The 24,288-nt window shown below is 41.1% G+C and overlaps 1 protein-coding gene across 5 annotated transcripts in view; it reads left to right on the forward strand.

Moving 5' to 3' along the window:
* LOC105497703 (adaptor protein, phosphotyrosine interacting with PH domain and leucine zipper 2) overlaps nt 1–23,235 on the forward strand; it is a 62,543-nt gene extending 39,308 nt beyond the window's left edge. For 4 of the 5 annotated variants that reach the window (XM_011768988.3, XM_011768990.3, XM_024797933.2 and 1 more), the window contains 10 exons: nt 1,993–2,035; nt 2,119–2,175; nt 2,271–2,359; nt 7,436–7,600; nt 7,767–7,819; nt 9,130–9,304; nt 18,951–18,987; nt 19,180–19,320; nt 20,427–20,474; nt 22,081–23,235. In XM_011768988.3, coding sequence (XP_011767290.2) covers nt 1,993–2,035; nt 2,119–2,175; nt 2,271–2,359; nt 7,436–7,600; nt 7,767–7,819; nt 9,130–9,304; nt 18,951–18,987; nt 19,180–19,320; nt 20,427–20,474; nt 22,081–22,215 — 943 coding nt within the window. In that variant the 3' untranslated portion in view covers nt 22,216–23,235. The remainder of the gene's footprint in view (nt 1–1,992; nt 2,036–2,118; nt 2,176–2,270; nt 2,360–7,435; nt 7,601–7,766; nt 7,820–9,129; nt 9,305–18,950; nt 18,988–19,179; nt 19,321–20,426; nt 20,475–22,080) is intronic. The other variant, XM_024797934.2, reaches the window with a different exon arrangement.
* Nucleotides 23,236–24,288: the final 1,053 nt, after the last annotated feature.

Below are 24,288 nucleotides of genomic sequence, written 5' to 3' on the forward strand. Positions count from 1 at the left end.
CCAGCCCTCTGTGGGAGAGGCCCCAGTCTGGGTATTGTTTACCTTTCAGGAGGATGATTTTCTGCTCTCTTTAAACAAGCCCACGTGACCCATAAGGGATCCAGCCTGTCTTATCCCATATGGAGATAAGTGAGGGTTTGTCTGTAGCTTTGGAGATGACCTACATGTGTGAGACAGCAACAGAAGTCGTGCGTGTTAGCACAGATTCTGAGAGAGAGAGAAGGCTGTAGCGACTCCTAGCCTGTTGTAAAGAAGCATTTGTGTTTGGATTGTGGCAGGGGAGGGTAACTGCATTTTGGTAAGGACGACCTTCCTGAGAAGGCCATTTTTCCAGCAGAAGCGGGAGTTGTGAGAAGTACACTCCGCTGCAGCAGTATTGGCGGCTGCCATGCTGTTCCCACACGCCCTGTGTACCTGAGGGGCCCCAAAGAGGTGGTACTTTAACGATCCACAGCCTGTGGTCGTTCACAGTAGATCCCGTCCCAGTGGGATCCCCTCTCAGAGCAGTGGTTTTTAAACTGCCCCAAGGAGTTCGGAGTCCCATGGAGGGGCTTCAGGGTTCACCTGCCTGGGGAGAGGAGTGGCCCTGCCCGTCATCAGAGCTGCTCTTCTGGCATTGCATTCTATTAAGATTTGACGTGAACCGCAGGGGGGCGCGGTGGGGACGGCGTTGGGATGATGTCTGTCCTCCCAGCTTGGCAGAGCAGCTTTAGACCCCGTCCTTCCTGCTTTGGTGATGGGAATGGAGATTCCTGGATGCTCATCATGGTCCTTTGCAGTTACCTCCTCTGGGCCTCACTTTCCTCAGATGGAAAATAGAAATAAGATCTATGTTGCCCCATCTGCCACAGATGAGAGGAACAAGGGAACCGGCAGATGTGGAGTCTCTTTAAAGAGGTAAAGCCTCGGCCGGGCGCGGTGGCTCACGCCTGAAATCCCAGCACTTTGGAAGGCTGAGGCGGGGGGATCACCTGAGCTCGGGAGTTTGAGATCAGCATGACCAGATGTGGAGAAACCCTGTCTCTACTGGAAATACAAAATTGGCCGGGCGCGTTAGTGGTGGTGGGTGCCTGTAATCTCAGCTACTTGGGAGGCTGAGGCAGGAGAATCGCTTGAACCCAGGAGGCGGAGGTTGCGGTGAGCCGAGATCACACCATTGCACTCCAGCCTGGGCAACAAGAGCGAAACTCCGTCTCAAAAAAAAAAATAGAGTTAAAGCCTCCACAAAGGTAGGGCAGTATTACTGTTACCTTATTCCCGGGCCTCCATATGCAGACTTTTCAGTTCTGGGAAAGGAGTGAATGGGCTGCCAAGTCCTTCTTTGGGCATGGTGGAGGAGTGGCTGGGCTTGGAGTCCTGGTCATCTTGGATCATTAGAGGAGGTCGACAGATGAATCTCACTGTAGAATCAAAGACTTGGGCTAGAAGATCTGAGTCCCACCTTCTGATTTCATAGAAGAATATGCTGAGGCCCAGGGAAAGGGCCGTGTTTGTCCAAGATCACACAGTGAATCAGGGAGAGCCAGATCTACAAGCCAGTTTTCTTTTTTTTCTTTTTTTTTTTTGAGATAGGGTCTTGCCCTGTCACCCAGGCTGGGTTGCAGTGGCACAATCACCACTCACTGCAGCCTCAACCTCCTGGGCTCAATCAGTCCTCCCACTTCAGCCTGCCTAGCAGCTAGGACTATAGGCACACGCCACCACGCCCAGCTAATTTTTGTATTTTTTGTAGAGAGTGGGTTTCGCCATGTTGCCCAGGCTGGTCTCGAATTCCTTGGCTCAAGCCATCCTCCTGCCTCGCCCTCCCAAAGTGCTAGGACTGCAGGCGTGAGCCACTATACCTGGCCCTGGAACCCCATTTTCTTTCCCTCTCATCATGCTGCCTTCGTGGCCCGTTTCCTCCCACACCCCAGCTAAGTTCAGTTTATGTAGAATAATCCCCAGTCACTGAGATCGGGGAAGTACTTAATTACTCAGATGCTTTTGTTTCAGGGGAATAATCCTCCAGGCTGAGAGCAGAAAGGAAAATGAAGAGGTAAAGATTTTGTTTGTCATCCTTCTTTCCTAGTGTGGTGGGTGACTTTGGGATTCAGTATTCTTTTTTAACGTCCTCTACAGTGGATATGTGCAATAAACAACATCTCCAGACAGATCTACCTGACCGACAACCCTGAGGTAATTAACAGTCGCCTGCATCTCAGCCCTTTTCTCAACCTGGAAGGTAAGCATCCACCTCCTGGGACTGAGTGTGTCTTCCTGTGGATTTTTAGGCAGTCGCGATCAAGTTGAATCAGACCGCTCTGCAAGCAGTGACTCCCATTACAAGTTTTGGAAAAAAACAAGAAAGCTCATGCCCCAGGTAACTAAAAGACAAAGGAAAACTTGCTTTTGTGGAGCCAAATTATGGATTAGGAATATGAAATGAGTTGTTGCTTAATCCACACAAACCAAGGCATGTTTTTCAGCCTGTTTAACAGAAGCAGTAACGCTGGCCGGGAAAGTTAAACATCTGCCCATGTTCACACCATGTTGTGAGTGGTAGAGCTAGGAGTCAAGCCTGTCTGATGTCAGCAGCCCTGTCCCTTCCACTGGGCCGTGCTGCTGCAGTCCAAGCAAACAGGACATGCATGTAGGGGCCTGCTAGTCAGGAGTTCTCCCCACATTTTCTGTCAGCTTCAACAAAGTAACTGAACGAAAGCAAAAATTTTTTTTTTTAAGTAAGGAAAAAAAGTCACCTTTTATATATCCATATTAATGCCCATAAGTCTGCACATACGGTGATCGTTTTATACATACATTTATTTTGTATTCGCACATACTTTAACTATTTCTACATTTTTCAGAATTGTTCCTTTTAGTAACAACACCCTATTCCATCATTTATTTATTTACTTATTTATTTATTTTTAATTTTTTTGAGATGGAGTCTCACTCTGTCACCTAGGCTGGAGTGCAGTGGCGTAATCCCGGCTCACTGCAACCTCCACTTCCCGGGTTCAGGTGATTCTCCTGCCTCATCCTCCCGAGTAGCTGGGATTACAGGTGCCCGCGACCACACCTGACTAATTTTTGTCTTTTTAGTAGAGATGAGGTTTCACTGTGTTAGCCATGCTGGTCTTGAACTCCTCACCTCAAGTGATCCACCCGCCTCGGCCTCCCAAAGTGCTGGGATTATAGGCATGAGCCACTGTGCCTGGCCCATTCCACCATTTATTAACCATTGATTATTTAGGTTATCTCCCCGGCGTTTACTGTTATCATTTAGAGCAAACATTTTCATGCATACAGCTTTCCTCATTTTGAATTCTGCTTTAGGATTTATTCCAGGAATCCTACCCTTTGTCTTAATGGGAGTTTCCATCTGGTTAAATGGTAGAGGGCTGTATTTTCATACTAATGAAAGCCTGGCATTAAAGGGTAAATTACAATTATGACTATATTTGGTGTTCGTCTTTTAGTGGCATGGTAGAAAGAACCCCATTACATTTTTTACAAATATCTAATGACCCCAGAAGGAAGTCATTAAAAACTCAGGGTTAAGTAACTTCCCAGGATCTGTGCAGTGTGGAGCCAGTGTTCACACGCTGGGCACTGGGTGCCTGAGAAGGAATGGGAGAAGGTAAGGCCAGAAAATAGGTTTGAGTCTAACTGGAAAGACCTGGGTGCCCTGCTTAGGAGTTACAGGCAGTGGAACAAAACGGAAGGTTTTGGGAAAATGGGCAATGGTCAGAACCAGGGTTAGGAAGACTGTTCTGCACCTGAGGAGGATAAATTGGATACAGGTTGTGGGAAGAAGGGGAGAATGCAAGACCCAGTAGGATGTTGATGTAGTAGTAGCTGTGAAGCAGAACATGAGAACTTAAACAAGTGTTTTAAAAAAAGAGGAAGAGGCAACAAGTCCGAGAAATATTTCAGCACCGTAACTTAAGGATTTAACAGTTTATACAAGTAGCATGCTTTATGAAATGGAACTCTAAGGTAGATACTACATGAAAGGAAGTGGAACTAAAGTCCATCCAGTCAGTGAGGGTTAATCCTGTAGCCTTCTCCTGGGTAAATGTATGTCTTCGCTTTGTAAAGTTACAAAAATGTTTGATACGCACAGTGGAGGGAATACCAGACCTGCAGTTGAGAGACATGGGTTCTAAGGATAGCTCTGCCTTGTGTTATACACAGCTAGGTGTCCCTGAGTAAGTCAGTAAACGCTCTGGGCCTTCGTCTTCTCAGCCTTGTAACATACGAGGAACTAGCTGACTTCCTAGGACCCTTCTAGCTCTGATATGCCATCTCTCAAGGGTGCTGATGGATAGTTTAGGAGGGTTCGGAATTAGAAAGTGTGATAGGTTTCCTAAAAAGACAATTTGCAGCCCATATTTAATTATTCAGTAACTGATTTTTTTCTCCCCTATTCTAGAATAAGCAAATCACATTCTTAGACCAAAAGGATCCCACAGAAGGGACACAGAACACTCCCTGGGGGAGAAAAATGACTCTAGCCAGCCGGCTGAATTAGCCCAGTGATTGGATGGGGGACAGATGTGGCTGCCAGATGGCCCTAGAGCTGTGGGGAGAGGGCTGCTATCTCTGTTAGGGTCATCCCACTAAGAATAAAGCAATGTTTTGATGACAGTGGGGGGAAAGAAGCAGAGAAATTGTGTTCTTGGGAACAAACTGCCATTTACTTCTAAGCAAGTATCATATGTGGACTTCCCTCATTCTACACTTACTATATATCTACTGTTCATTCATTTATCCAGCTACTCAACAAATATTTGAATATCTACTATTTGCCCAGGGCTGGCCTAGGTAAGGAAACATAGAGATTCCTGGGGAGAACAGGCAAAAGGTAAGCACAGACTGAGTTAAAACGAGGGAAGCACTTCGACGTTAAGGAGATGAGGTGCTGTCATGGAGGGTGAAGAGAAGACCTGTGCAGGGCCTGGCTGTGAAGATAATATTCAAGCTGCAAAGTAAAAGACAAGATGCGGCTACTCTTGCAAAGAGCCAGAGGTGGTGTATTCTTGGTAGCAATTGTGGAGGTAACAGGATAGAGAAGAGCTTAGTATATCTGAGGAACTGAAAGGAGGCAGTGTAACGGGACAGTGCAGGCAGAGGGAGATCATGGGGCATGATGGGGTGGTGGGGAGGGTGGCAGGGACTGATGATGAAGGAAGCATGCAGGGAGCTGTGGAAGGGCTCTGAGAGCTGTGTGTTTGTGATGGAGATGGAGATACCCACTCTCCATTTTCCAAAGTTAGCTCTGGCTGCTCTGGAGAACACAGAACAGAGCAAGTCAGGAGCCAGTGAGGAGGCATCCCAGCAGCCCAGGATTAGATGATAGTGGTTTAGACCAGGATCATGGCAGAGATGAAAAGTAGATGGGTGTGGACTTATTCTGGAGGTAAAACCTATGGGACTTGACTTGACGGATAAGCGTAAACAGAAAAGGACAGATCAAAGGATGACTCCAGTTGGAGCTGAACACCTGGGCAGATGGTGTTTCTTAAAGAGACGAAGAGTTCAGTTTTGGACATGTTAAGCATGAGAGGCCTATGAAACATCCCATATGAGTTGTCAAGCAGTCAACGGATGATACAGGTGTGGAGTGCAAAGAAAACGTCTGGGCTGGGTGTATGAATCGGGGACTCCCAGCACTGAACAGCAGTGGATGAGGTCCTCTATGGGAGAGAGGAGAGGGAGGGGAAAGCAGAGCCTGCAACCGAATCCTAAAGAACTCCAGCAGTTAGGGTAGAAAAGGAGCCTGCAAAAGACATTGAAAAGGAACATCAAGAAAGGTAGGAGGAAACTCTATAAATTAATGTGGCACCAGCAGAAACCAAGAGAGAAGAGTTCAAGGAGAGACAGCTGTGTTAGATGCCTTAAGTCAATTACGATGACTGCAAAGTGTCCATTAGAGCTGGTGACATGGAGATCACAGGTGAAAATTAACATCATGTCACTCCTATGTTCAGAGTCTTTGGTGGCTCCCTATACTGTTGTGTCAAGTTTAGACCCCACCTGATGGTATAAGGGCCCTCTACAACCTGGCCCCACCCTATCTTGATTGTTATCTCCCCACTTTGACTCTCTGGGGAGCCAAAATCTTGGACTCACTTTCTCCCCTTGAAGCTTCTACTCATAGCTTTCTCCAGTGCTTACTACTTATTATATTACAGCCCTCTCTTAAAGACAGGATCAAACAGCAGATGTGACTCTCCCATTTAGGGTTATTGAGGCAGTATGACATCCTGGGGATGCACTCCCCCTGGCAGTAAGGAGACCCTGTTTTTAATCTGGCTTGCCTACCAGGTAACTGAGTGCCTTCAAAACTGCTTAATTTCTCCAGAGGCCTCAGTTTCCTTTTCTGTTAACAATGGAGGTCAGACCAAGTGGTCTGCAAGGGCTTGCCTTGCAGTGACCGTCTACAAGCCTATGTACAGTGTTTCAATCCACATTCCAGTAAGTATGATCATTTGTCAAATACCTGTTGTAAAGTAGTTTGATACACTACATTCAGTTATTGACATGTTTGAGAAATAGGAAAATATTGACATATCCAGTGAACAGAAAGATCACTGAGAGCTTTCTATGGTCCATGCAATGAAAGAAATCAAAATACGTTGATATTCTTTGCCCTTTAAAGGAGTTTATAGTCTGGCTGGGGAGAAAAGATTTTTTAAATGTTGAAAAGTTAAATTACAGTATTCTGAGACTAGAGGAGAACATGTTGGTGCCTGATTAATCTCTCTGCAGAGAGCACGGTATTTGATGGGCCACGATGTCAGCAATGAGTGTGGGCACAGTGTGAAGCTCAGGAGGCACACAGGGCTGCAAGACTGTGCCTGTGACTTAGAAGAATCAGAGGAGGGAGGAGGGGTGCAGGCTGGCCTAGTGGATGAGGAAGAATTTGAGCTGGGTTGGGAGAGTTGGGTGAGCAGCAGAATTGAGATGAAGATGGAAATAAGGAAAAGCATATGGTATGTGTGGTACAGCTCTCATAGAGGGTGCATTAAAGGAGTGGAAATGGAGGCTTTTGGGAAATTAGAGCCAGATTGTGATTAAATGCCAAGCCAGGACCTTTAGTCCATTCAGCTAACATTTTTGAGTGCCTACTATGTGGCAAGAATACATATTACTTAGTTATAGCATAGGCCCTCCAAAACCTGCCTCACAGAGAAGGATACAAACAGAAAATTAGTAGCACAGTGCAGGATGCTGTGCAGCAGAGAGAACTGCAGGAAATGGGGCAGTCTGAGGGTTTTTAGCCAAGGATATGAATGAAGTTTGAAGAAGGTTTATTTGTAGAATGGATTAAGGGATTGAGTTAAATCTTTTCCCCTTGTATTTTCATTCATAAAAGTTACCTCAGCCTTCAACAAGTATTCACTTGATTATAAAAGCATAAGGTTAAGGGAACTGATTTTGTCCCCTTCAGCCAGAACCTGAAAAATTCAGAGATGGAAAATGAAAATGACAAGATTGTTCCCAAAGCAACAGCCAGTCTACCTGAAGCAGAGGAGCTGATAGTGCCTGGAACGCCGATTCAATTCGATATTGTGCTTCCTGCTACAGAATTCCTTGATCAGAACAGAGGGAGCAGGTATGGACTGAGAGAGGTTATATCTGGGAGAACTGAAAGTAAATTTGAGGTCTCTTGTGTCCCCCTCCACCACCAAAGACTGTTGCCATTCTGACTTCCAGTTCAAGTGATAAGTGCCCTTCTAGCTGCTGCTGTCGTGTTTGTTCAACTCTGGCTATTCCCCTAGGCGTACCAACCCTTTTGGTGAAACTGAGGATGAGTCATTTCCAGAAGCAGAAGGTAAGTGACTAGTTTGGTGTCCTTATTCTTTCCCCTGCACAAAATGACAAGGGCCATCGAAATAAGATGTGAAATCATGTTTTAGAGAGCTACGATTAGGAATATGAATTGAAGATTTGTTCTTTCTGAAAGTTTAGTAAGATATCTGCAATGGAGGCAAGTCTTCGATAAAAACTGAAGGGTAGCTGAAAGACCATTTACAGCTATTTCACTGTTAGCCATAGCCTTTTTGTAGCATAGCATAGAAATGTGAAATCTGAATCTGTTATCACATTCAAATGCAGGCTTGGTGAATTGGAAATATGCTATTTCATTTTAGAAAACCAAAAGCACAAATAACTTGTTCTTGAATTTGAAGATGACACAAATGAATGATATTTAGGTCTTTCAAATTCAAATGTTTGGTTTTTTTACATTCTTACAATGTACTTAAGAACATATCTGATGGCTGGCATGCTGGCTCACGCCTGTAATCCCAGCACTTTTGGAGGCCGAGGCGGGTGGATCACCTGAGCTTAGGAGTTCAAGACCAGCATGGGCAACACAGTGAGACCCCGTCTCTACAAAAAAAAAAACAAAAAACAAAAATTAGCCAGGTGTGGTGATGGGCGCCTGTAATCCTATCTACTCAGGAGGCTGAGATGTCCGAATCACTTGAACCCAGGAGGCGGAGGTTGCAGTGAGCTGAAATCACACCATTGCACTCCAGCCTGGGCTACAGAGTGAGACCGTCTCAAAAAAGAAAAGAAAAACCTTCTTTGATCTTCTAGTTATGGTTGCTGGGAGTCAGTTTTGTCAAGTTATGCGCCACTGTCAGCAGCCAGTGCTACTTCCATTAGGCTAAACATCGTCACTGCCTTTCAGTAATACGCATGAAGTATGAATTGCATGAGACCCAACATGAGATCTTATATCCTGCAAATGACTTTTCCTTTCTAAGAGGACTTTATCAGTGGGCCAAAGTAATGAATCTTCTATTGTCTAGTCAACGCACTCTTTCAGAGAAAAGGTACACTGTAGTCACCTAGAGTTTCAGCATTAGAAGGATGTTCATCTGGTACCACCATCATCTCATTTTATAGATGAAGAAAAGCCTTTTTAGTCTAATGAACTGACAAACAAACTGACAAAATGTAGACAATGGAAGAGGCAGAGCTTTGGCAATATTGGGCTTATAAAAGCGATACTGAGAAATTTTGGTAGAAGCTCCTCCACAGAAAGCAGGCAAAACCAGCACATCTGATACTGGTGTGCAGATCAACAGCAGCAGGAAGTAAATGAGATCCTGAGTGGAAAATGCTGTCTTGCAGATTCTCTTTTGCAGCAGATGTTTATAGTTCGGTTTTTGGGATCAATGGCAGTTAAAACAGACAGCACTACCGAAGTGATTTATGAAGCGATGAGACAAGTATTGGCTGCTCGGGCTATTCATAACATCTTCCGCATGACAGAATCCCATCTGATGGTCACCAGTCAATCTTTGAGGTACATTCAGTTTTATTTTCAGACTTTCTTATGGCTTCAGCTAACCCTTTTAAGGCTAATTCACCCATCTGAAATGTTAGTGTTGGAATGAAGAGACTGCTGTTGCTTTTGCCCCCACTATTTTTTACATAAGACAGATAGCCTAGAAAGTGCTCCCTTAGAGACAAGAACTGGTATCTTCAAAAATTCAGTGGTGAGTGAATACTGTTGTTCAACAAGATGCTATCGCACTAGACTTATTCTCTATATGTCAGAGCTTGAAAATGGAAGGTTTTTTTTCTGAGAGTACTATTTATAAAAATAATGGGGAAAAAAACTAAAAAATCTGCCAAATCTGCCTAAATAACTTGGCCTTCACAGAGAGAGCAGGCCATATTAACTACATGATTTAGGGTTTCAGGTAATATGATCTGGGTTTCAGATATGACCAAAGTCCTGGTTATGAACCTGGGCGTATGATACAGTAGCCACAGGTAGCATCTGCATCATAACTAGCCTGAACTGAGATGTGTTTTCAGTGTTAAATACATACCAAATTTCTAAGATTTAGAATGTAAAACATCTAATTTTTTAGGTTAATCACGTGTCTGGTAATATTTTATATATACTAGATTAAGTAAAATTAATTTCATGTGTTACTTTTCACTTAATGTGGCTGCTGGGAAAGCTTCAATGACGTATAAGGCTTCCATTACATTTCTCAGGGACAGCACTGCTTTAGAGCCAGAATGTCTCAGTTTACTCCTGGCTTCAGCATTTCTTAGTTATGTGACCTTAAGCAAGTTTTGGAGGCTCTGCACCTCAGTTTTTTCAGCTGTAAAATGAAAATAACTATTCACACCCTCCACTGTTGTCATGAGAAATAAATGTCATGAGGAATAAATGTGCTAATATATGTAAAACATTTACAATTCAGTGGCCCATTAAAAGTGCTCAATGAACGTTAGCTTCAAAAAAGGTAACTAGGACTACAGCAAAAATCAGGATATAGCTTCTTCCATTCATTAAGCCCATTCTTTTCATTTATTATGAACGTCATCTGAGAATTAAGTTCTTATTAATAAAACCTTATATTTACTTAAAGCTTTTCTTTCAGTATGTCCTGGACCTTTTACAGAAATGGGCTCATGGTTCTTATAATCCTAATGGTCCTGGAATAATTTCCACCAAAAAGATCAAAGGAAAATATATGTAAAAGTACTGTGAAAAACCACAGCACATCAAAATGAAAAGACAACCTACAGAATGGGAAAAAAGTATTCACAAATTCTATCTAATATGGATGTAGTACACAAAATACACAAAGAACTCTTATAAAACTCAACAGAAAGACAACCCAATTAAAAAATGGACCAAGGACTTGAAATAGACATTTCTCCAAAGATCATATACAAATGGCCAATGAGCACATGAAAAGATGCTATGTGTTATTAAGGAAATGCAAAGCAAATCCACAATGAGATATGTCACTCCATATCAAGATGGCACATGCACACTCTGTCTCATAGATGTGTATATATTTATATATCTCATATATATATTTATATATCTCATATATATTTAATGGAAAATAAGCGTTTACAAGGATGTGAAGAAACTGGAACCCATTGCTGGTGGGAATATAAAATGGTTCAGCTGCTGTGAAAAAATAGTTTGGTGGGCTCCTGGGTAGTTACCCAAAAGAATTAAATACAGGTGTTCAAACAAAAACTTATACGCAAATGCTCATAGCAGTCCTTTTCATGATATCCAAATGGTGGAAATAATACAAATGCCCAACAGCAAATGAATGGATCAACAAAATATGGTAGAGTTGAGCATTCCAAATGGGGAAATCTCAAATGTTCCAAAATCTGAAACTTTTTGAGTGCCAACTTGATGCTCAAAGGAGATGCTCATTGGAGCATTTTGGATTTTGAGATGCTCATCCTGGTAAATATAATGCAAGTATTCTAAAATCTGAAAAAGAAGCTGAAATCCAAAACAATTTCAGATACAGGATACTCCATCTGTATATACGTATGATGGAATATTATTTGGCCTTAAAAAGGAACAAAGGACCGATATGTGCTACAACATGGATGAATGATGAAAACATTGTGCTAAGTGAAGGAAGCCAGATATAAAAGGCAACATACTGTAGGGTTCTGTTTATATGAAATATCCAGAATAGGCAAATCCATAGAGACAGAAGACAGACTGGAGATTGCCAGAGGGTGGGAGGAGGAATGAGTAACTTCTTAATGGAGATGAAGTTTCCTCTGGGATGATAAAAATGTCCTAGGACTAGATAGTGGTAATGGCTGCACAAAGTTATGAAGACACTAAACATCATTAATGATAAATCTGACGCTATGCATATGTCACCACGGTAAACATACCCCTGCAGTGGAATCACAGAAAATCAGAAGATTGAAAAAGAAAAATCAATTCTCAGACAAGATGCCTGAATAGGAACAGCTCCAGTCTGCAGCTCCCAGCGAGACCAACGCAGAAGGCAGGTGATTTCTGCATTTCCAACTGAGGTACCCCGCTCATCTCATTGGGACTGGTTAGACAGTGGGTACAGCCTATGGATGGAGATTAAAAACACAGCACGAGAACTGTGTGAAGCATACACAAGTATCAGTAGACAAACTGATCAGGTGGAAGAAAGGATACCAGAGATTGAAGATTAACTTAATGAAATAAAAGTGTGAAGACAAGATTAGAGAAAAAAGAATGAAAATGAATGAACAAAGCCTCTAAGAAATACGGGACTATGTGAAAAGACCAAACCTACTTTTGATTGGTGTACCTGAAAGTGACAGGGAGAATGGAACCAAGTTAGGAAACACTCTTCAGGATATTCTCCAGGAGAACTTCCCCAACCTAGCAAAACAGGCCAACATTCAAATTCAGGAAATACAGAAGACACCACAAAGATACTCCTCAAGAAGAGCAACTGCAAGACACATAATCGTCAGATTCACCAAGGTTGAGATGAAGAAAAAAATGTTAAGGGCAGCCAGAGAGAAAGGTCAGGTTACCCACAAAGGGAAACCCATCAGACTAACAGCAGATTTCTCTGCAGAAACCCTACAACCCAGAAAAGAGTGGGGGCACACATTTAACATTCTTAAAGAATTTTTAACCCAGAATTTCATATCCAGCCAAACTAAGCTTCATAAGCGAAGGAGAAATAAAATCCTTTACAGACAAGTAAATGCTGAAGGATGATGTCACCACCACACCTGCCTTACAAGAGCTCCTGAAGGAAGCACTAAATGGAAAGGAAAAGCCAGTACCAGCCACTGCGAAAACATACCAAAATGTAAAAACCGTCAGCACTATGAAGAAACTGCATCAACTAATAGGCAAAATAACCAGCTACCATCATAATGACCGGGTCACATTCACACATAACAATATTAACCTTAAATGTAAACAGGCTAAATGTCCCAATTAAAAGACACAGACTGGCACATTGGATAAAGAGGCAAGACCCATCAGTGTGCTGTATTCAGGAGACCCATCTCATGTGCAAAGACACACATAGGCTCAAAATAAAGGGAAGGAGGAAGATTTACCAAGCAAATGGAAAGCAAAAAAACAAAAGAAAAAAAAGCAGGGGTTGAAATCCTAGTCTCTGATAAACAGACTTGAAACCAACAAAGATCAAAAAAGACAAGGGCATTACATATGGTAAGGGGATCAGTGCAACAAGAAGAGCTAACTATACTAAATATATATATACCTAATACAGGAGCACCCAGATTCATAAAGCAAGTTCTTAGAGACCGACAAAGAAACGTAGACTCCCACACAATAATATTGGGAGACTTTAACATCCCACTGTCAATATTAGATAAACAAGACAGAAAATTAACAAGGATATTCAGGACTTAAACTCAGCTCTGGACCAAATACAGAACGCTCCATCCCAAATCAACAGAATATACATTCTTCTCAGCACCACATCGCACTTATTCTAAAATTGACTACATAATTGGAAGTAAAATACTACTCAGTAAATGCAAAAGAACAGAAATCACAACAAACTGTCTCTCAGACCACAGTGCAATCAAATTAGAACTCTGGAGTAAGAAAGTCATTCAAAACTGCACAACTACATGGAAACTGAACAACCTGCTCCTGAATGACTACTGAGTAAATAAATAATGAAATTCAGGCAAAAATAAATAAATTCTTTGAAACCAATGAGAACAAGGACACAACGTACCAGAATCTCTGGGACACAGCTGAAGCAGTGTTTAGAGGGAAATTTATAGCACTAAATGCCCACAGGATAAAGTGGGAAGGATCTAAAGTCGACACCCTAACATTACAATTAAAAGAACTAGGTTGGGCACCGTGGCCCATGCCTGTAATCCCAACACTTTGGGAGGCCGAGGCAGGTGGATCACCTGAAGTCAGGAGTTCGAGACCAGCCTGGCCAACGTGATGAAACCCTGTCTCTACTAAAAATACAAAAAATTTGCTAGGTGTGGTGACAGGCGCCTGTAATCCCAGCTATTGGAGAGACTGGAGCAGGAGAATCGCTTGAACCCAGGGAGGTGGAGGTTGCAGGAAGCTGAGATCATGCCATTGCACTCCAGCCTGGGCAACAAGAGCAAAACTCCACCTCAAAAAAACTAGAGAAGCAAGAGCAAACAAATTCAAAAGCTAGCAGAAGACAAGAAATAACTAAGATCAGAGCAGAACTGAAGGAGATAGAGACACGAAAAGCTCTTCAAAAATCAATGAATCCAGGAGCTGGTTTTTTTAAAAGATTAACAAAATTGATAGACCACTAACCAGACTAATAAAGAAGAAAAGAGAGAATCAAATAGACACAATAAAAAATGCTAAAGGAGATATCACCACTGATCCCAGAGAAATCAAACTACCAACAGAGAATACTATAAACACCTCTACACAAATAAACTAGAAAATCTAGAAGAAATGGATAAATTCCTGGACAAATACACCCTCCCAAGATTAAACCAGGAAGAAGTCAAATCCCTGAATAGACCGATAACAAGTTCTGAAATTGAGGCATTAATTAATAGCCTGCCAACCAAAAAAAGCCCAGGGCCAGACGGATTCACAGCCAAATTCCACCACAGTTACAAAGAGGAGCTGGTACCATTCCTTCTAAAAGTATTCCTAACAATAGAAAAAGAGGGACTCCTCCCTAACTCATTTTATGAAGCCAGCGTCATCCTGATACCAAAACCTGGCAGAGACACAACAAAAAAAGAAAATTTCAGGGCAGTATCCCTGATGAACATCAATGCGAAAATCCTCAATAAAATACCAGCAAACTGAATCCAGCAGCACATTAAAAAGCTTATCCACCATGATCAAGTCAGCTTCATCCCCGGGATGCAAGGCCAGTCAACATGCGCAAAACAATAAATGTAATCCATCACATAAACAGAACCAATGACAAAAACCACGATTATCTCAATAGATGCTGAAAAGGCCTTTGATAAAATTCAGCACCCCTTCATGCTAAATACACTGAATAAACTAGGTATTGATGGAACATATCTCAAAATAATAAGAGCTGTTTATGACAAACCCACAGCCAATATCATGCTGAATGGGCAAAAACTGGAAGTACTCCCTTTGAAAATTGGCATAAGACAAGGATGCCCTCTCTCAGCACTCCTATTCAACATAATATTGGAAGTTCTGGCCAGGGCAGTCAGGCAAGAGAAAGCAATAAAGGATATTCAAATTGGAAGAGAAAAAGTAAATTATCTCTGTTTACAGATGACATGATTGTATATTTAGAAAACCCCATCATCTCAGCCCCAAAACTCCTTAAGCTGATAAGCAACTTCAGCAGTCTCAGGATACAAAATCACTGTGCAAAAATCACACGCATTCCTAGACACCAATGATACACAAACAGCCCAAATCATGAATGAACTCCCATTCACAATTGTTAACTAAGAGTATAAAATACCTGGGAATACAACTTACAACAGAAGTGAAGGACCTTTTCAAGGAGAACTACAAACCACTGCTCAACGAAATAAGAGAGGACACAAATGGAAAAACATGCCATGCTCATGGATAGGAAGAATCAATATTGTGAAAATGGCCATGCTGCCCAAAGTAACAGTACTATTCCCATCAAGCTACCATTGACTTTCTTAACAATTAGAAGAAAACTACTTTAAATTTCATATGGAACCAAAAAAGAGCCCACATAGCCAAGACAATCCTAAGCAAAAAGAACAAAGCTGGAGGCATCATGCTGCCTGACTTCAAACTATACTACAAGGCTACAGTAACCAAAACAGCATGGTACTGGTACCAAAACAGAGATATAGACCAATGGAACAGAACAGAGCCCTCAGAAATAACAACACACATCTACGACCATCTGATCTTGGAAAAACCTGACAAAAACAAGCAATGGGGAAAGGACTCCCTATTTAATAAATGATGTTGGGAAAATTGGCTAGCCATATGCAGAAAACTGAAACTGGACCCCTTCTTTAACACCTTATACAAAAATTAAGTCAAGATAGATTAAAGATTTAAATGTAAGACCTAAAACTATAAAATCCCTAGAAGAAAACCTAGGCAATACCATTCAGGACATAGGTATGGGCAAAGAGTTCATGACTAAAACACCAAAAGCAATGGCAGCAAAAGCCAAAATTGATAAATGGGGTCTAATTAAACTAAAGAGCTTCTGCACAGCAAAAGAAACTATCATCAGAGTGAACAGGCAACATACAGACTGGGAGAAAATTTTTGCTATCCATCTGACAGAGGGCTAATATCCATAATCTATAAAGAACTTAAACACATTTACAAGAATAAACCCATCAAAAAGTGGGTGAAGGATATGAACAGACACTTTTCCAAAGAATACATTTATGTGGACAACAAATGTGAAAAAAAGCTCATCATCACTGGTCATTAGGGAAATGCAAATCAAAACCACAATGAGATACCATCTCACACTAGTTAGAATGGCAATCACTAAAAAGTCAGGAAACAACAGATGCTGGAGAGGATGTGGAGAAATAGGAACGCTTTTACACTGTTGGTGAGAGTGTAAATTAGTTCAACCATTGTTGAAGACAGTGTGGCGATTCCTCAAGGATCTAGAACTAGAAATACCATTTGACCCAGCAATCCCATTACTGGGTATATACCCGAAGGACTATAAATCATTCTATAAAGACACATGCACATTATGTTTATTGCACCACTATTCACAATAGCAGACTTGGAACCAACCCAAATGCCCATCAATGATAGACTGGATAAAGAAAGTGTGGCACATATACACCATGGAATACTATGCAGCCATAAAAAAGAATGACTTCATGTCCTTTGCAGGGACATGGATGAAGCTGGAAACCATCATTCTCAGCAAATTAACACAGGAACAGAAAATCAATGACAACATGTTCTCACTCACAAGTAGGAGCTGAACAATGAGAACATATAGGCACAGGGAGGGGAACATCACACACTGGGGCCTGTTGGTGGGTGGGGTCAAGAGGAGTGATAGCATTAGGAGAAATACCTAATGTAGATGATGGGTTGATGGGTGCAGCAAACCACCATGGCACATATATACCTATGAAATAAACCTGCACGTTCTGCACATGTATCTCAGAACCTAAAGTATAATAATAAAAAAAGAGAAATCTAGGCTACCTGATTTAAACAGCAAACTTCTAAAAGTGACCCACAAAATATGCATGTATTAAGTTTTCACTTATAAGGGAATTTTACAAAATACCTATGAAAGTTATTCCAACTTGAGGGAAATTGTTTATGATCTATATTCAAAAAATTAAATTCATACCCATTAATAGGGACATAAAAGTAACATTTCTTAAGCTTTGTCTACTTAAATTCCCATACACATTTCTCATTAACTGTATAACCACCTCTTGGAAGTGGGGATTCTTACCACAGTTTTACAGATGAACCAGTTTTAAGAAGTCCCGGTGACTTGCATAAGATCAGGTGAGGGGCCAGGATAGAACACTCAATCTCGAGTTCTCTGATAAGTCTTACGGTTTAATAAGTATAACTGCATGTATTTCAAACTGTAGCCTTTTGGTCGGGGGGAGGTAACAGTTTTCCTGAGATATAATTCACGTATCATACAATTTAAATGTACAATTCAATGGTTTCTAGTATATTCAGAGTTGTACAACCATCACCACTAATCAATTTTAGAACATTTCATCACCTCAGAAAGAATATCCATTATCCCCTAGGAAACCACTAACCACTAAAATTGCCATCTCTATAGATCTGAGCATTTAACAGATAAATGGAATCATAACCATTTTCTCCACAAACTATATTTTTGCTTTGACCTATAAAACGTATAGTAATAATTTATAATACCATGTTAATTATTCCAACACGAGTACAATACAGTAGAAATTTATACCTACTTAGATAGGAATAAATTCTCATATAGTTTATTTTCTAGGATATGTCAACCTGATTATTAGATGATGCTTAAAATACTGTTAAAGAAATATATTCTGGGCCGGGCGCGGTGGCTCACGCCTGTAATCCCAGCACTTTGGGAGGCCGAGGCGGGCGGATCACAAGGTCAGGAGATCGAGACCACGGTGAAACCACGTCTCTACTAAAAATACAAAAAATTAGCAGGGCGCGGTGGCGGGCGCCTGTAGTCCCAGCTACTCAGGAGGCTGAGGCAGGAGAATGGCGTAAACCCAGGAGGCGGAGCTTGCAGTGAGCCGAGATCGCGCCACTGCACTCCAGCCTGGGCGACAGAGTGAGACTCCGTCTCAAAAAACAAAACAAAACAAAACAAAAAAAAAGAAATATATTCTGAAGGCCCGGCGTGGTGGTTCATGCCTGTAATCCCAGCACTTTGGGAGACTGAGGCAGGCAGATCCCCTGAGGTCAGGAGTTCACCAGCCTGGCCAACATGGTGAAACCCCATTTCTACTAAAAATACAAAAATTAGCCGGGCATGGTGGCTGACACCTGTAATCCCAGCTACTCGGGAGGCTGAAGCAGGACAATCACTTGAACCTGGGGGACAGAGGTTGCAGTGAGCCAAGATTGCACTGCTGTACTCCAGCCTGTGTGACAGCAAGACTCTGTCTCAGAATAAATAAATAGTAAATACAAAAAAAAAAAAAAAAAGGAAATATATTCTGGAATACCTTGTTAAATATTATTCCTCTTTTACCCAAACTGAAGAGTCAAAAGCCCTTCAGTATTCTCTCACCCCTACCCCATCTTTTTCAAGAATGTTAAATTTAGACTAAGTTGATCTAGTACTCCAGGGACATTAAAGTTGCCAATGGATGTTTGCTGAGAGGGAGGCTGTACAGAATATAATCCATCCATATTATATAGCAGATCTATTGAGAATTATAATGCTGTCTTTTTGGGTAAGTTGCTGTATAATCTTCCATGATAGATACCCTGAGCTCTAGCTACACAGGTTCCGTAAAGGCAGAAAGCAGGACATGCGGTCACACAGAGCTATCTTGCCTCATCCTCAAACAGGCTTTCTCTCTCTCTCTATTTGGGGGAATTTGTTTTATTTTATTCTGGACTTCTACAAACTCTTCTAGGAATATTCTGTTTATCCAACATTTGTGATATAATGTATCTTTTAAAATTTCAGGTTGATAGATCCACAGACTCAAGTATCAAGGGCCAATGTAAGTACCTCATACAGGTTCATTAGTGATTACTCCTTAATTCACCTTTGTATCTACCTTAAACACAGCCTAGGCACTTAATAAAGATCTGCCACTAATAGGACACTTTTTCTCATGACTTTTCCAGAGAGTAACCTTGTCAGTTTTTAATTCTAGTAGTTGTATGATCTGTTTCCTTTTTTTTTCCCCCAGTTTGAACTTACCAGTGTCACACAATTTGCTGCTCATCAAGAAAACAAGAGACTGGTTGGTTTTGTCATCCGCATTCCTGAATCCACTGGAGAAGAATCTCTGAGTACATACATTTTTGAAAGCAACTCAGAAGGCGAAAAGGTCTCTTTTTCATGTGAAGATCTCATAATATAAATATCTCAGTCCAAACAAGTCCATTTTAAAAGAGTTTTCTGGCATTACCTCATTGGATATTTAGTTGATTATTCTGCATGTCTCCATCCAGGAGTTCAGTTAATACCTCCTAAGAAGGCCTCACTGAAAGAAAACTCGATTTAAATTTCTCTGTGGAAAATACCTACCAACCAGAATAGGGTGAATGAGGAAGAACTCTGATGGCAAGACATATTATTTAGTCAGGATATAAGGAAATGTTGAAAGCAGTTCCCCTCGAATTTGTTCTTTAAAAAAAATTAAGGCAAAAGCTACAGTAGAGAATAATTTAGTCTCAGAGAGCAAACCAAGGAAGATATTAGAAAAGTACACACAAGCCGGGCGCGGTGGCTCAAGCCTGTAATCCCAGCACGTTGGGAGGCCGAGACGGGCGGATCACGAGGTCAGGAGATCGAGACCATCCTGGCTAACACGGTGAAACCTCGTCTCTACTAAAAAATACAAAAAACTAGCCGGGCGAGGTGGCGGGCGCCTGTAGTCCCAGCTACTCGGGAGGCTGAGGCAGGAGAATGGCGTAAACCCGGGAGGCGGAGCTTGCAGTGAGCTGAGATCCGGCCACTGCACTCCAGCCTGGGCGACAGAGCGAGACTCCGTCTCAAAAAAAAAAAAAAAAGAAAAGTACACACAAGCTGTTGGTTTAGTATGAAAAACTTTTGACTATATCTGCGAGTTAGAATTTATCACAATTAACCAATTCTTCTTTCAGTAAATTATGTTTGCCACTGTGTATATGAACATGTCATGGCTAAATACATTTAAGAGAGAAAAAAAATTCCTATTAAAAACTTTAAACATTGGAATTAACCTGAGTTTCACTTACCTGGAATATTTTTTGTATGGCATAAATTGGCAACAGAGGTCAGGACAGTTGGATGCAAATGCCCCCAGCCCTATGTGATGCTCTGCAGCCAGGTCCTGTGTTCCCAAGTGGGAACAGTGAGCACAGTGACCTCACTGTACTTCAAAATCACATTTGTTCTAAAATTTTATCCTTCTCTACCTTTGCCAGTCACTACTTTTCTTGTCTTTTGCAGATATGTTATGCTATTAATTTGGGAAAAGAAATTATTGCGGTTCAGAAGGTAAGATGCATTCTAGTGCTGGTTTAGTAGCTACTCAAAACACATCTGTGTACACATACTAAGAGTCTTTCCAAAAAGAAAAGTGATGTTCACTGGAAAGTGTGGCCAAGTTTGGGATTTCCTTTTAAGTATTCTAACCACCAGACATTTTTGATCAGCTGGTTCCATGTTCACTGTTAACACATGAGGACTTCTTATAACTGCTGGAGCTCTTGCTTATCTGTTTTCTTGCTTGCATACTAGTTGGCTAGATTTCCTTTCTTTCAGATTAAGATGATAGATAAGGACCCACCATGTGCTCTAAGGCCTTGCTTCTCAGAGTATGATCACATGCCCCACAGCATTGACAGACATCACCTGGGAGCTTTTAAGAAATGAGGACTCTGAGACCTCCCTGTCTTTCAGCAGCTTCTAATCTTTTGTTCATTCAGCAAATTTTTGAGAGCCTAGTTTGTATAAGAAAAGCTCCAGAATTATAGTAGTGAAGAAGACAGATACAGTCCCAGTCCCTGCCCCCAGGGGGCTTCTAGTTCAGCAATGTACAGAACTTTCTGCAATAATGGAAATGATTTATATCTGCACAATTTAATATGCCAATTGAATATGGTTAGTGTAACTGAGGAACTGGATTTTTAAATTTAACTCAAATTTACATAGTAACATGTAGCTAGTGGCTACCATATTAGTGCAGTTCAGTCTGTTGGAGAGGTAAGGAAGACCAAGGACTAAGTCCACATACATGAAATAATGGCAAGCACTGCAAACTAGTATTTAATGGCATTGGTCAAAAGTTGGCAAACTTTTTCTATAAAGGGCCTTTTGTTTTTGGCTATCTCCCTTGCAACAAATTCAACTCTGCTATTATAAGACAAAAGCAGGCCAGACGTGGTGGCTCATGCCTGTAATCCCAGCACTTTGGGAGGCAGAAGCAGGAGGATCACCTGAGGTCAGGAGTTCAAGACCAGCCTGGCCAACATGGTGAAACCCCATCTCTACTAAAAATACAAAAATTAGCCGGGTGTGGTGGCGCACACCTGTAGTCCCAGCTACTCGGGAGACTGAGACACGAGAATCGTTTGAACCCGGGAGGCAAAGGTTGCAGTGAGCTGAGATCACACCACTGCACTCCAGCCTGGGCAACAGAGCGAGACTCTTGTCTCCCCTCCCCCCCAAAAAAAACATTTAAAAAAAGCAGCAGCATGGACAGTATGTAAATAAATGGGCACAGCTGTTTTCCAATAAAAATCAAGTGGTTAGCCAAATGACCATTGTTTGCCAACTTCTGGTATAGATTAAATGTGAGAAAAGAAAGGAGTTTAAAGATATAGAAGACAAAAGTTATGTGAAGGAAGTTCCTCTATGGAATCTTTGGAAAGATGATATGAATTGACTATGTAAACAATATTTTGGCTCAGAGGAAAACAGTCTAGATTTTAGAAGTGACATGCCTGAGTTTGAGAAGCAAGGAGACTCAGCTGAAGGCACACATACAAAAGAGTCAGGAGAAATAAGACTAGATTACACAACATATTGAAAGCCAGGCCAAAGGGGTTTAAATGCATCTTAAGCCTTTTCTTTTTTCCCTCTTAAACTCTCCTAACTTCAGGATCCAGAAGCACTGGCTCAATTAATGCTGTCCATACCACTAACCAATGATGGAAAATATGTACTGTTAAACGATCAACCAGATGACAATGATGGAAATTCAAGTGAACATAGAGGCGCAGAATCTGAAGCGTAACTCACTTGCGCCTGTAGGGGAAGAGCAAACAGGAAGGAGAGCTACCTCCTAAGGGTTTTCAACTTCTCTGACATACAGGCACACTGACCTGATTTCCGAAGGCTGACAATCGTTTGTGGAATGTAATCTTGATGCCTTGATACTGAGACTTGGGAGGGAAACTAAGAAATGGTTGACAGCGTTCCCACCCATCTACAAATGTTATTTTAGGTGCTTTGTGGTAAGTCTTTTTTCTTAGATCGCGCTAAGATTTCTTAAGATTGTTCAGCGCTCAGAACAAAAGTTTGAAAAATGCATTGTTCATATGAATGTCATCTCTTTTCAGTTGCCAGTATCCTTTTTAAAAAATGGCAAAAGCCTAGATTTACAATTTGATGAACACTAAATATTTCCTATTAATATAATCTATTTTTGTATTTTACTTAATGAGCTTTAAGTGCCTGTCGTTCTGAAAATTGTGTATTTATAATTCAGCTTATCTCATAATTGGACCTAATAGCATTTCTTTGTGCAGTTAGGCGATGAGCACTGCTTTGAGGCCCAAGCACTAGTAGAGATGCGTGATGCAGGTCTAGTTCCAATAACTGTTCCAGACATCAAGCAATAAAAAAATGAATACCACAAAAGATGTTTGATTTTACAGTGGAGGTTACTGAACCAGCATTCAGAAGTTTAAGGTCCTCCTAGGTATGAGTACTTTTAGTAGTGGATCACTGTGGACAGGGTGCAGCTCTACCAGTTCCTGTTTCTTCTGAGCCAGACCCTCCTCAAGGAAGGGACCAATTAATTTTAAAACTCACTTGAAGCACAGCTGGTCATGGGGCTTGGTATAAAGTTCCTATTTCCACCCTGATACTTCCAATTCCTGGAACCCCAGCCCACTCCCCCATCCCTCCTCTCTATGAAACTAGTATAATGATTTTGAATTGGTACAGTGTGTTTAACTGTAACTAAGTTCAACAGACTATTATTATCTTTGTAATGAATTAACCTAGCAATAAAAATTATTCTGTTTCTTTCGTTTGTTGTTATTTTCTGGAACATCCCTGGAAGAAAACTAAAGTCAGTCAGCTCCATAGCTTTAACATTCAATTTCCCAAAAACTAGGGCATAATGAAATCACAGAGGGGATATAGTATCAAAAAATACTTCCAGTCAACATGAGTAGAATATGTGATCCCATTGCTAAAATTTTTAAAGGTGTTGCTTTTAAAATGGTGGATTAATAAAATAACTTTTGTAATCCAAAATTAGGTTAACATCATAGGATCCATTTGAAATGTATACACCATAAAAGACATAGTGAGTCAGTCTAAGCCAGTATGAAATTATGCACCATAAAATTATTAATTCATTGTTCACTAATGCGTTACAAATTTGTATGACATACCTGCTTTAGATCAACTGGTTCTCTGACAGACTGCAAGAGCCACAGTCCCCTGAACGTTTTTTTTTTTTTCTTGCTTAGACTTTTTTGGGAGAGGGGTATAATCTCACTCAAGTCCTAAACAATTATTAGTTTGAAAACTGAAACACGATACATTTCTGTATACATTTCAAATGGATCCTATGATGTTAACCTAATTTTGGAGTATAAAAGTTGTTTTATTAATCCACCATTTTAAAAGACTGCACGGCTTAAATAAAACACAAAGCATGCGCATCATTAGGGAAAAATAAAAAGACTGAAATTCAGTCCACTAAAACTAACTTCATCAAAAACCACCACAGAGAATGAAAACACACAACTAAACCAAAGCTGCTAGCAAGCACACAAGACCAACAAAAAATTAGCATCCAGAATATATAAAATACTCCTACAGGTAGAAAGATAAATTGAAAAAAAGTCATGAAGGCATTTCATACATTAAAAAAGACAAAAGTGCTCATAAACAGAAACAGACTCCTTATAGTAATCAGGAAAATGCAAATTAAAACCACAGAAACATTTTATATTCAGCAGACTGCAAAAATTCAGCTGTTGGCAGAAATGGAGCAAAGGGGAATCTCCTCTGCTGCTGGGATGAAACAACAGTATGGCATTCTGTCCAATACATTGAAAGGGCACCTGCC

This window comes from Macaca nemestrina, chromosome 10 (assembly GCF_043159975.1).
Source record: "Macaca nemestrina isolate mMacNem1 chromosome 10, mMacNem.hap1, whole genome shotgun sequence".
Taxonomy (NCBI): domain Eukaryota; kingdom Metazoa; phylum Chordata; class Mammalia; order Primates; family Cercopithecidae; genus Macaca; species Macaca nemestrina.